This window comes from Lygodium microphyllum, chromosome 1, assembly GCF_053477565.2.
Source record: "Lygodium microphyllum isolate KBCC chromosome 1, Lygodium_microphyllum_v1.1.10, whole genome shotgun sequence".
Lineage (NCBI taxonomy): Eukaryota > Viridiplantae > Streptophyta > Polypodiopsida > Schizaeales > Lygodiaceae > Lygodium > Lygodium microphyllum.
Genome location: NC_141135.1, coordinates 17,326,559 through 17,340,356, shown reverse-complemented (window position 1 = coordinate 17,340,356; position 13,798 = coordinate 17,326,559). Strand labels below are relative to the sequence as shown.

The following is a 13,798-nucleotide window of genomic DNA, read 5'->3' as shown; positions in this document are numbered from 1 at the left end:
GAAAAGAAAAGCTAGGCAGGTACCCAAGGCCCAAGCAACTTCACAAGTCTTGTTAAAGAATGTGCGAAAGTCCACTCTTTGCTACCTAAATGAAGAGAAAAGAAAAGCTAGGAAGGTACCCAAGGCCCAAATAACTTCACAAGTCTTGTGAAAAGTGGGCTAAGTTCAAGCTCAAAAAGTGCAATTAAATTCAAACATGTCAACTTTAGTACAAAATGTACAGGCTGCTTGATCATCACAACCAAACCTAAAGAAGATGTACTTATGTGGTAATTGTCTTGAAAAAATAGACAGGAAATTTCCTGTCTATATATAATGATTTTCCATCCTTAAAGGAGCTACTGTCAGACTTCTTGCCCATCAATCTTCAGTATTAAGCACAGTCTAGAGCTCCTGCCACACGGAAATAAACAGGTTTGCCTTCTGCAAGTCTTGTTGCTGCCTTCTTATTCTGCTGCAGACGCTAATGTTTTTAATCTTTTGATTTATGAAATTCATCTTGTATCGAATGTGCATTTGCTCTAGAAAACTGATCTCCTATCGAATTTGCGAATTTTTAATCTCTGTTTCCCTAAAACGCAATCAATGAAGGTTTGTCCTGGAGCATTATCACGACTGTGATTCGGGAGTATGCTGAAGCTTTCATGCTGAAATAGTGATCCCACTCTGTGCATATTTCACTGAAAAGCTCATTAGCCTTGTTAGTAAGGCAGAAACATAATTATTTATGAATTTCATGTTTTATGTCCGAAAAATGATCTGTAAAACCTATCAGGCTCTGAAACTAGAAGTGGGTTTTTCTAAGTGCCCCCATGCTTCATGTTCGAAAAATGATTTGTAAGACCTGTCAGGCTCTGAAACTAGAAGTGGGTTTCTCTGATGTGAAAGGGTAAATGGCCATTGCACCTCCTCTAATCTGCTAAGCGATCACCTGTTGCGTCTTGCAAGCATCGTCATACTGGGTCATTCAGGGACTTCATTAACGCTTTTGCCAATGAGGAGACTCCTCACATCGTGCGAGAGGATAAACATAGTTGGTGTGGACAATTGGGGGTGTGTGACTCGTTTTGGAACATGGGCCAGATTCCCATCTCTGTTCAGGATTGGTTGAAGATAAACGAAAAATTGGTAGATTAGTCAGAGCTCTCCCATTCCTCAGTCAACCATACATTAGAATCGTTGCAATATGCCATTTCAGCTAGAAGTGAGAAAGCATTGCCTTGCTGTCACAAACATACGATTCACAGGGAACATGTCAGCCTTGCTGAAGGACACATTTCTACACTTGTTTCTCTCTCTTTCTCTCCTCTCTTCAGTTGAATGGCTGTAGAGAATAGCCAACATGTGTGTAGAAGTGAGTGCAGCGATGGAAGCGTGTAAATCTGCTGTCATGAACTGCACAACACGAGAGAATAGAAAAGAGAAACACCACGAAAAGAGAAGAACACTGCAAAGAGAACTTACAGAACAAATACTTAGGAAATGGAATCTAGTACAGAAACAACAATGAGTCAGTGGCTGTACGGGCTCTGGCACCGGCTCCCTCTCTCCAATGGAGCCTGCTATAGAAGTATGCAAAGCAATATACAGAGGAGGGAGCAGTTGGCCTATAAATAGGCCCTCAGTATGATCAAGTTGGCTAGCAATCTAGCATCAAAATAATAAAGTCATCCAGCAAAATAATGATTAGTCAGCCATACAACAAGTGCAAAAAATAGGTGACCACATCAACACTAGGTATAAATGTGCCCAACCCATTGGGACATGCACAGATTCACACATGGATCGACAAATCCTCTTGCTAGACCACCAAAGTGTGTCCCCCATGTGAACTCGGACTAATTCCACTCTTTGTCAAACAGCTCATCATGAATCTCGATGGCATCATTGCCTGTTCACACTCCCTCTTTGGCATTGGAGAGTTGTGAGGGATGACTTGCATCACCTGTACTAGTGAGTTGGAAGGGAGGCCCCTGTAGCCATTGCTGAAGCCGCATAGCTAGAGCCACAACCTGAATTTATAGATGATGAGGACTTATTGATAGAGTTGTCACCCTTTTGCTATGTTTGCTTCTCCTCCTTCTGTAAAGTTGTAGTCCTGACGAAGATGTCCCTTCTTGCTACAATACTAGCATTGAGACTTCTTTTTCGTTTGCATGTCACCTCTCTCTGAAACTGGAACATGTGAAGTACCAAGAGAAAACATCCTCACAAAATGAAATGAGCCTTCCTTCTTGGAAAGGGTAGTGATTCTTTGATCAAGCACTTAATTACAACAATTAACAAATAAACATAAATTGAAATGCACAAATTACCTTAATAATCTTGGACAGTAGATACCTTGTTGGCCCCAAAACTGATGCCCCTTTTGGTATTTCTTTAACTTCAATTGCCAATGGATATATTATAAGCCGAGATTAGAGGGAAATTTGGTTTTCTTTGTGAGAAAACCCTAAAATTTGCCTACTGCTTGCTCTAGCCTATATTTAATGCAGTCACCTACTGCCAGGCACTTCCAAAATGCTGTCACTTGATCAACAATGCTGTTGCCAATCCTTCGAAGGTATCTCCTTGCTATCCCATGCCTGTTGAGGCGCCAGATGATTGTCTTCTACATCAAATTGCTATTCTTTAATAAAACAATGGACCAATGGTCCCCTTTCTCTCTCTCTCGTAGGTTGTAAATTGATATAATGGTTGAGACCCAACCCCTAAAAACGTTTTCCTTCGTTTGCATGGGTAGTTTTACCGAGTGGCAGCCTTCTAAACCCATTTTTCATTATCTAGCTATTTATTAATTTTCAAAATTAAATAATATTGAAAATTAATTTAGGCCCTTTTGACCATGCCCAAAATTAAATGTGCCCATCCATTATTAAATGGGCTATGCCATTTGCAATCTAGAGTAGTCCCCAACCTCAGTTGACCCTTAGACTGTCATTAATTAATTAACTAATGCTAGTCTCTAGTGCACCACTAAGACTTATTGGCCAAACAATAGTCCTAGGGTCAAAATTGACACCAACTGACCACCAAAACCTAATTGGCATAACTTATCACAACTTTTGCCTTCATTGCATCCTCGAGGTCTTTGGCCTATTACCATGAAATAACTGCCATGTGCATCACGTGCTAAACAATCTTGCACATTTTATTAATATCTTAATCAAATGTTATTGGCAAGATTGGAGCATCTCAAAATTTCATGTCTCCGTGACAAAGCTCCCCCTTGAAATCCCTGCAATCGTCTTTGATTGCATTGCATTATGCAAAAGGAAAAGCATACTACACTAGAATTTGCATAAGAATCATAGCCACAATATTGGCCACGGTTGTCTAACCATGCCGTATGCCCCAACCCTGCTGAAAATTTCCAACGAGCATAAACATGATATAAATTTGACAAACAGTCCAAAACTATTGCTAGAAACCCATTGGATGTATCCATAACTCATGTTTCTCAATTGTTCTAACTTCACAACCATAGTAAAGTATATATTTTTTTAGCATAAACCATGGCTGAAACTATCAATGGCATCTAGTAACATGTTACTTTCCATGGAACCAGCTATAAGCCATTGAAAACTGAGTATAAAGTGATCATTTACTGATCTAAGAATTGATCACAAACTGCTATAAATGTGATCCCAAACTGATCACATATTCATTGAAAAAATTGATTAGCAATTGATGCAAAAACTGATGCAGAACTGATCCCAAAGTGACTGTAAACGGTTCTCAAACTGATCAAAAACTGAATTGAAATTGATCAGAATTTGATCTCAAAGTTGAGGCAAAATCTCATGCCCAATTGATCATGAATTGATCCCAAATTGATACAAAAGTATAGTCTCAAAGCATCAGTAACAACCATACTCACTTGCATACATCTCACAGTGACTAGTACATTGAGGAGTGACCCCATGGTAGACATACTGTTAGCATAGTACCTTGGATGCATGCTGAATACATTTGAGATCTAGTATGTATTAGAGCTGTCCACAATTGGAGGAGTGGAAGTTATACCTTCCCTTTGAGCATCAAGCAATACTCCAGACTCTCAGAGTGAAGCAATGTCGAAGCGAATGACCAAGACAAAGAGTGAACGGAGAGGAAAGAGAGGGAGAAAGAGACAGTGAAATGCAGAAAATCTGCAATGTAGAATGCTGTATAAGGATGCAGAAATATACACAGATGCAGAGAGAATGTTTGCGTATGTCTTTGCCTCGATGATCTTAGTCTCCGTCAGCCCCGAGGATAGTCTCCACGGTCTACGGTCTGAAATTTGAGAGAGCAACTATGTGAGAGTGCAGAAATCAGGGCCAATAGATAGGCCAAGAAATAATGCTATAAATAATGCAGGTGTCCGATGTGCATTGATTGATTGTAGCAAAACTAGCCGACTTTGCCATGTGGCACCTGTGTTCCCTGCCGCCTTTGTTGTACAGACTGATTGCCATGTGGACTACCTGGTACAACTACAGAGAAACTTCTCAGATCTGAAATTGCGTGGCTAGGAAACGCCAATCTCTAACATCGCCTCTCAGAATCTAGACATAGCAAAAGGCTAAGGGATCTGGAGTGCTGTCAAAGTAAAGCTTGAGGAAGCGCCTTGGTAAACAAATCGGCAAGATTGTCCTTTGTCTTGCAATAGACTAGGGAAATGGTCGCATCTAGAATCTTCTCCTGAATGAAATGATACTGGATCTCAATATGCTTCGTTCGAGCACGAAACACAAGATTCTTGGCTAAGGCAATGCAACTCTCATTGTCGCACTGTAGAACAATAGGACCTTTTTTTGGGCAGCCAAGCTCCTCTAGGAGCCTGTGAAGCCACACTATCTCACATGTAGTAGAAGATGCTGCCCGCTACTTTGCCTCAGTCGAAGAGAGGGCAATTGTGGGTTGCTTCTTGCTGCTCCATGAAATAGCACTAGCACCAAGGTAAATCAATAACTTGTTGTGGACCTCTGATAATCTACATCACCAGCCCAATTGGAATCACTCCATCCTATAAGTACCAAGGCTAGAGCACTTGTAGCAGTGGGATAATAGATCCCAATGTTAGGAGTCCCCTGTAGGAATCACAAAATCCTCTGAGCAGCCTGCTAATGAACCCAACGAGTACATCTATAACATAATATAAGTCAACACGAGTATTAAGAAGCCAGATCAAGGAGCAGACCAACTGCCTATAATGGGTAGCATTCGCCAAAGGAGAATCGGAATCAGCTGTAGCCTTCCAATTGGGGCCATAGGAGTTGTAAAAGACGTACATCCCTCCATCTCCAAAAAGTAAATTTCATGCAAAAATAATTAACTTTTCTTGTCTTATGCTTACACAGTTCATTGAACACAATATCCAAGTGTCTTCTGTGCTTTGTCTCATTCTTTGAATAGACAATCATGTCATTAAATAAAGTGTTTTACAAATCTTTTATGTGGCGTAAAGATGCGATCCATTATCCGATTAGCAGTGTACCATTGAAGGATTTAAACTTCACTACTTGTCCACCCTCATCATAGTCTTTTGTTGCCCCTTGGATGTCAAGTTGTAATAGGCTGGCTGCTGCAAAAAGGGTGCATTTGTTGAAATTACATCAAAACCAATACAAATGGAGTATTTGCATGACCAACACTCATTCCTTGAGCTCCATAAGCATTCGGGGACGCATATGCATTACCAAACATGCTACTTTGTGCCCTAGGCATCAAACCAATGCTGCCATACATAGGGTTTTGCACATTTCCAGCCATACCCAAATACATTGGCCCTTGCACACCATGCATTGGTTGCTGTATACCATAGGGATTTGTGCCATACATTCCCGTATGTAGTCCCTGTCCACCCATAGCATGAAAAATCATGCTTCCACCAAAGTATCTTGGCTGTCCCATCGTAGCATGCATACCCAACTGTCCAAAATCCATTGGATGGCACTTCTATGACACACTTGCATTTGCATTCCTTGCCCCGTAGATACCAACTGTTTTGTTTCATTAGCATCTTTGGGAGCTTCAAGTGAAGGCTTTGGTATTACCTTTGATGCACCTTGTTGTCCCAAAGGTGTAGAAGATGACTTCTTCTTGCCCTTGCTATCCTTTTTCAGAGCATTAAAAAATCGGATGAATTGAGGATCCTTTTTCAATTCAGCAAAGAGATTTGCTGCTATCCTTATCCAATTTTGAACTGGTCATTAAATTCCTTTTCACTTTGCTGGTCATTAGCCTCATTATTCCTTGGAGGCCCTGCATCTTGCCCAACAACAACATTTTTAGCTTGTTGTCCATAGTCTGAGACTTGTCCAAGATTAGGCATTGCATTTTCTTCTTCTCCATGTGAGTGTCCATACTGAGAGGCATCATCACTACTCGATTTCATCTCACTGTATGAAGACATATTGTTGTAATTTCTCAGCCGATAAACAAAAATCAGCACTAGTACGAAGCTTTGGATTGCAATTACGTACCTGAAGTCTACCAAAGCAAAGAATTGAGTGGTATCCCAGCAATGGAACCATGAAACCAACCTTCCTTTTTGGAAAGGGTGGTAATTCCTTGATCAAACACTTAATTACAATAATCAGCAAATAAACATAAATTAAAATGCACAATTTACCTTAATAATGTTGGATAGTAGACACCCTGTTGGCCTCAAAATTGGCACCCCTTTCGGTATTTCTTTAACTTCAATTCCCAATGTATATATTTTAAGCCAAGATTCCATGATCTCCTTGGTTGATCCAAAGGTCCCTTGCTAATCCAACAAAAGCAGTAGGTAATTCACCCCTTAATTTTTATCTAAGACTTGCTTTAATTGGACCCCAACTGGCCAAATGTTGCCCCAAATTTACAATGGATGGATGGGCATTTGAAATCCTTGACAATACAATAAATTCCAGTTGTTGATTTTAGTGTACGATGCCTTATCCTATCGGCACGGGTCTTAAGGTGGTTGCTAAACCCTAATTTCTGTAGAAATTTAGGGTTTACAACAGAGATTCCTATGCTGTCCACCAAATTTGGTTGAGATGTGTTTAAAATGGTTGAGAAATGCTGAGATCTTGTGGGAATGGGTCGGAGAAGGTGAGAGAAAGCCAAGATGAGAGAGAAATTTGATTTTCTTTGCGAGAAAACCCTAAATGCGCCAACTCTAGCTTGCATTTAATGCAGCCACCTATTGCCAAGCACCTCCAAAATGCTGTCATGTGATCCCAACAATGCTGTTGCTAGCCCCCTAGAAGGTGTCTCCTTGCTATCCCCTGCTTGTTGAGTCCTTAGATGGCTGTTCTTTGTAGTAAATTGCTATTCTTTGATAAAAAAATGGACCAACAGCTCCCTCTCTCTCACACCCAAGTTGTTAACTGACTGAATGGTTGAGATTCAATCCCCAAAAACGTTTTCTTAGTTTGCATAGGCATTTTTTGCCAAGTGGCAGCCTTCTAAACCCATTTTTTAGCATTATCCAACCATTTATTAATTTTCAGAATTAAATAATCATGATAATTAATTTCAGCCCTTTTGACCGTGCCCAAAATTAAATGTGCCCATCCATATTAAACTGACTAGGCCATTTGCAACTTGGAGTGGTCCCCAACTTGTGTTGACCCTTCACTGATATTAATTAATTAATTAATGCTAGTCCCTAGTGTCACCACTGACACTTATTGGCCAAATAATTGTCCTAGGATCAAAATTGACACCAACTGACCACCAAAACCCAGTTAGCATAACTTATCACAACTTTTGTCTTTGATACCCACCGCATTCTTGGGCCGTAGTCTTTGGCCTATTACCATGAAATAATTGCCATATGCATCACATCTGCTAAACAACCTTGCACATTTGATTAATATCTTAATTAAATTTCACGTCCCCGTGACACAAAATTTGAATCTAAACACAACAAGTCTCCAACACAACATTGGTAGTTGAGCAAACAATGTTTGCGTGTTGGTTATCATAGTATTAGTAATTGGAGGAGCCATGATGAGGTAGAGATAGAGAAGGTGAGCAGAGGCAAGGGATCGAGAGGGATAGATGCGTGCCAAAAATTCAGACCCACAATAGTTTCAAGAGCTTAAGAAGTAAGGAAATCGCATAGAGAATGCATCCACAATAAATAGTGTGGTTTATGGAGATACAACAAACTGAGTACACAAGATCCCTCTGCAAAGTTTTGTAGTGAATCAAAAAGCGGATCAGAAAACAACATTTTCTGCACAGAGAGATAACATAGGAATGAACAGACCAAAATGTAGCCAAAACAAGAAAAGAAGCACAGTTTTCAGACCACAAAACAGTCAGCCTGCATAGGGTCAAAACCTGAAAACACAGATTTGATGATGGGGAATCAGCAGTTCCCTACCAGTCCATGGGTCACTCAATGGAGAAAAAAGAGGAGACTGAAAACAGAAATTGCTGCAGTCAAAGTGCAGATCAGCCTACAAGCCAAGAGCCAAGAGTGGTGATCACACAATAATGTGCACAACAGGGCCTTGACTCCGATAGATACGACTCAGTTGCCTTAGCCCCGAAGAGTCCTTAGTGCAATTCACACTAAGTCACTTCATAACCACCGTGACCAATGCTACGAGTGCCTGTCCAGATGTCCAAGGATTAGATACTATGTATGTTGTTATGCAGTTGCGTATGGATGCTTATCATGGCATTGAGTATCATACTTTTTGGGCAACTGTGATTTAGATTACACTTGTGAACATGTTCATGGCAGCAGCAGTGCCAATGTTGCTTCGGGTCTTTTGTGTTAGGTTTGCACTAATTAGTGCTTTAATTCCTATTTTACTCTGCTTAAAACAGCTACAAAAAGCATTAATTGCTGAATACAACAAAGAAATGGCCTTAATTTTGAACAGTTGGACAAATGCACCAAAATCCTATGTAAATAGAGTCACTTATGGCATCCACTTATCCTTGATTCCTTCCACACAACAGCCTTCAACCCTCATATTGCTGCCCACACCCCATCCAGAGCTACTGCTAGCCTCATTCACCATCATTTCAGCCTATTGCTGCCTGTTGGATGATAGTGCCATCATGGAGGACCTGCTGCCAGCTGTCAAACCAGCCCACTGTCACCATCAGTGTGACAGCCGCTGCCTGTTGTCGTCATGAACCCAACTGCTTCGGCTTGTGTTTTGGAGTCTATACTTGCTTTGTTTACTGCCTAGACAGGCTGCCCAGCTGACATCATTATCAACCCTGCTATAAGACCTGTTGATGTCATCACCTGGAGTCCTGGATCATCACAGCTGCATTTTCAGTCGCCTCCCATGTGTTTTGCTGCAGCCTAGCATTATGCCATCCAAATGACTGTCGAGGACTGTATTTTGCTCTGTTTGCTGTCATTGACATCATCATCCTGCCTGGTGGGCTGCTGCGACTGCATCTTGGGATGTGCCACAAGTATGACACACTCTTGGGGCTGTTCACAGCATCTCTGACACCACTCTCACCTCTCTTCATCCTCAGTCTCTGAGACATGGAGGTTGGAGGCTCCTTATATATTCAGCATATTACTCATTTATTCATTCATCTGAGAATTCTACATATTGAGTCCCACACATTCTGTTTGATGTACACTTTACTGCCTAGACAGGCTGCCCAGCTGACATCATTATCAACCCTGCTATTAGACCTGCTGATGTCATCACCTGGAATCCTGGATCATCACAGCTGCATTTTCAGTCGCCTCCCATGTGTTTAGCTGCAGCCCAGCATTATACCATCTGAATGACTGTCGAGGACTGTATTTTGCTCTGTTTGCTGTCATTGACATCATCATCCTGCCTGGTGGGCTGCTGCGACTGTATTTTGGGATGTGCCACAAGTACGACACACTCTTGGGGCTGTTTGCAGCATCTCTGACACCACTCTCAGCTCTCTTCATCCTCAGTCTCTGAGACATGGAGGTTGGAGGCTCCTTCTATATTCAGCATATTACTCATTTATTCATTCATCTGAGAATTCTACATATTGAGTCCCACACGTTCTGTTTGATGTACACTTTCAGTCTCTCTATCTGCGCTTTGAGCTTTTCTTTACAATTACTTGTGTAGTTCATAATGCCTTGCTGTACACCCTCACCTAAGGTTTCCCTAAGAAATTACGTTTCGGTTTTATTGGAAGGGAAGAATTGAGAAATGAGGCAATCAACTTCAAAACATACCTTCTTCAGATTAAGAGCTAAGCTGTCAAGAAGAAGTACAGGTAGCACAATGGCAAGAAGTTATCTGACCCATTATTGACTGACAGCGAAAACATATTTGTACTCTAGTATAGTAGGCTAACGTAAGGGGCTGTTTTGATTTAACTGATATCAGCAAAGTGATGATTTCTGATTTCTGATATATATTATATATTGAAATGTTCCGTTTGTAGTATTGAGTCTTGTCCAGTCTATTGCATTGTTTCCTTTGCAGGTCAAGTCTTGTCTATTGCACAGTTTCCATGGTGCTGTGGAGTCTGGTCTACTTAGTGTTGAATCTTCTCTTATAGGTATTTTTGTACATGTAGTAGACACAGCTTCTCAATGTGTGAGGGTAACATTCTAATCAACTTGCAGAAATTGCAGGTGTAAAGGAAGATGGCAAAAGGACTCATTGATATTGAGAAACATTTCGCATTTTATGGGGCCTATCATGCTCATCCTATAAATGTTCTGATTCATATCTTGTTCGTTTGGCCGATTTATTTCACAGTCCTCCTTCTCCTCGCATTTTCACCTCCGTTTTGCCCATTTCCATTGCCGTCTGGTGTATTACCTTTCCAACAGTATATGGTGATCAATTGGAGTTTCCTTGGTGCAGCCAGCTATGCACTATTTTATGCTTCATTAGATAAAAAAGCAGGGTCTCTTGCAGCCTTGCTTTGCTTAGTCTGCTGGATTGGGAGTAATGTGCTTGCTCAGAGATTGGGATTTGCTTTTGGATGGAAGGTGATTTCCTTTGTACTCCAACTTTTCATTGATAAGGACTTGATGAGTGCCATTGGTTGATTGAGGTGATCTTCTGTCAAGTTATTGGTTTAAGCATTTCTGCACCTTTTTGGTACTGCAGGTAGTGCTTGTGTCACAAGCAATTTGTTGGACCGGCCAGTTCATTGGACATGGGGTTTTTGAGGTAATTTTCCAGCATGTTTGTACTTGGTTCTCTCTCTCAAAGAAGCAATTACTTAAGTTCTATTGAGGCAGTGCTCTTTAATGTTGGAAAATACGGCATGCAGAGACGGAGCCCTGCTCTTCTGGACAATATTTTTCAAGCATTTGTTATGGCTCCTTTTTTTGTTCTACTTGAGGTTTGGAATCATAATCAAATACACCTTGTTTCATTTAACAAATTTCTGGTGTCTCTCTCATGTCGGCAGCTGTTGTGTGTTTCAGTACAAGTTTACCATATGACAAATTTTTTGTGTGGTCTTGTATGACAGCTAGTATGTTGACCGGAAAATCTTAATGCAGGTACTTCAATTTATGTTCAACTATGAGCCTTATCCTGGATTCCGTAAGAGTGTTCAAAGCAGGGTGCAGGCAAACATTGTTCAGTGGAAGGCAAAGAAAGCCACTCGAAAGGCAGCATGAGTTACTTTGAACAGTTGAAGGGTGTATTAATCTCTCCATACAAGCACGAGTCTCTGCATTAAAGATTGTAACTACAGAGCGATGAGCTGCTCCTGCCCGTGTGTTCTTTGTGTGCCTAATGGATTAGCAATAAGACACTCAAAGAGGTGGTTGTGCGATGCCCTTGTCAATCAGATGGAATAAAGACATGGTGTTTTTTTAATAATGCATCAATGTATAAAAGAAGAAAGACATTTACACACCGTTATGGGTCCATCTTTGGGTCAAATGATGAGATGTCAGCCATGGCACAAATGACATAATCAAGAACAGGATCATTGCATGGAAATCCCCTTGCAAGGGGAAGAGTTGCAAGCAAACACCGCCATCTCCTTGCCAGTGCGAGCAATGCAACAAGCTTAGGCCATGTGAGAGCGCCAACTTTTGATTGTTAGGCCAACAAATTGGGGGTGTAAATTTTAACGTGTGAAGTTGTTTAAAGCCTTCGAAAATGGGCCGATGTCACAGGGCAAGCCTTGCATGCAGAAAGCGCCCAATCGCTAGCAGTTATCATCTCCTTCCTGGCGTGGGCTAACGAGGTTCTTGGTTTGGAATTCAACTAGAATGGTGGCGAAGGAGATTACAGAGGTGAGGTCAATTCCACCACAATCAATGGCATTTGCCATTGCCCCAATGCATGCATGGCTTTGAATTATGGTGGAGCAACTTTCAATGATATGGGGTAGGCAAAGCTCTTTCCTCGAGTTGATCTCCTTGTGTTGCTGGTAATGAATGTAGGCGTTGTGTATGAGAAGCTAGTGCTGATGGGATTTTGCTAGGTCTTGGTCCACCAAATCATGGATTAAGTAGAACTAGATGACTAGAGGTCTTAACTCATGGATTAGATGAATCTAGACAACTAGAGGCTAGGAGATGCAAAGCATTCAATATCTTCCCAAGAGTTACTTTTGTTTCATTTTCAAGTCTCAAGTCTAACAAGATGGCAAATATTGTTTTGTCAAAATGGACCATTGAGTGATTAGGATGTAGCCATCATCCCCCTTGAGATGGACTCTTAGGCTCTTCCCCAAAGACCTTAAGCTGATTGCAATACTTGTTTGGATTAAGTTCCACAGGTTCTTGTCTACTGTCCTTTTGTGTCATAGTTAAGGTCAGTTATAGAACAAATTTTGAGTTACCAACCTTAAACATAAATCCTCAACTCCTTATACAAACTTGTGTGGAATTGATTCGACCAATTGATATGGTTGCAATCTATCACCATCAATTGGGAAGGATATACTAGGCCTCAGGAAAGAACATGTCGAATTTCCCATTCCCCTCTTCTCATGGCCATTTATGAAAAGGAAAAACCCATAGGGAAAAATAGGAGAAAATGATAAGAACGCTCCTTGCAAGGACCAAGAATGTTTCCAATTCGTGCCAATGAATGCTACAACATATATTGTTGCTATACTTAGTTATGTTAAGCCATTGCTAACACTAACACCTTGGGTTGGTCACTTCAAATAAGAACAAATTGAAGTAGATGGTCTAACATATCCGAGGTTGACAACACCACGATGAGAACTAACAAGATAAGGATTACAACACAATGGAGAACAATAAGAACAACACCCAAAAAAGCACATTATAGTCAATTGATATGGCACAATATTTAAAGTGAGCCACTACATGACATAAATGAGGCTTGCTCAATGAGGAATGAGGGCAAAAGGGACGTTGATCTTTGGGTGCAAGAGAAGCTCTACTTGGTTGTAGATAAGCATCAAACATTTGAAAATTGTCTACGATTCTTGTTAGATTCATAAGCCATGGTTCTCACTTTTGTGATTGGTTGCGAGGCTAGTTAGAGAATAACTTTGCTTAGTTGTCAGTAAACACAAAAGGTGTAAGTGGTTGCAAATGATACTAACATTGATTTGAAAAACTAACTAGATAGCTAATTTTGAAAAACAATTGAAAGGATTTGAGAATCATTAAACATTCATTTGGCACTTCACGCCACTGGTCTCTTTATGCTTCACATTGGGGTTCGAAAGCATGTTACATGTGATGAGAAGGTTCATGGGGGGGTAATATAAGGAACATAATCTGAACTTTAAAAGATTTGGCAACTTCAACTAATACAATGTTGAATACAAAAAATTGTAATATATAGGGATGTGGCACTCGTTGATATATAGGGAGTGGAAGACC

General features: G+C 40.7%; 1 protein-coding gene across 3 annotated transcripts; it reads left to right on the top strand.

Moving 5' to 3' along the window:
* Positions 1-231: 231 nt before the first annotated feature.
* LOC148040875 (2-hydroxy-palmitic acid dioxygenase MPO1-like) lies at positions 232-12,814 on the top strand. Of its 3 annotated transcripts, XM_087671941.1 has the most exons (6): positions 232-414; positions 10,443-10,518; positions 10,595-10,957; positions 11,079-11,141; positions 11,245-11,316; positions 11,480-12,814. In XM_087671941.1, the coding sequence occupies exons 3-6, from the start codon at positions 10,607-10,609 to the stop codon at positions 11,597-11,599; spliced, it is 606 nt and encodes a 201-aa protein (XP_087528067.1). In that variant the 5' UTR covers positions 232-414; positions 10,443-10,518; positions 10,595-10,606; the 3' UTR covers positions 11,600-12,814. The 3 variants fall into 3 exon arrangements, with proteins under 3 accessions (XP_087528067.1, XP_087527987.1, XP_087527912.1); XM_087671861.1 differs by lacking the exon at positions 10,443-10,518 and having other exon boundaries at positions 10,586-10,957; positions 11,480-12,812; XM_087671786.1 differs by lacking the exon at positions 10,443-10,518 and having other exon boundaries at positions 233-414; positions 11,480-12,801.
* Positions 12,815-13,798: the final 984 nt, after the last annotated feature.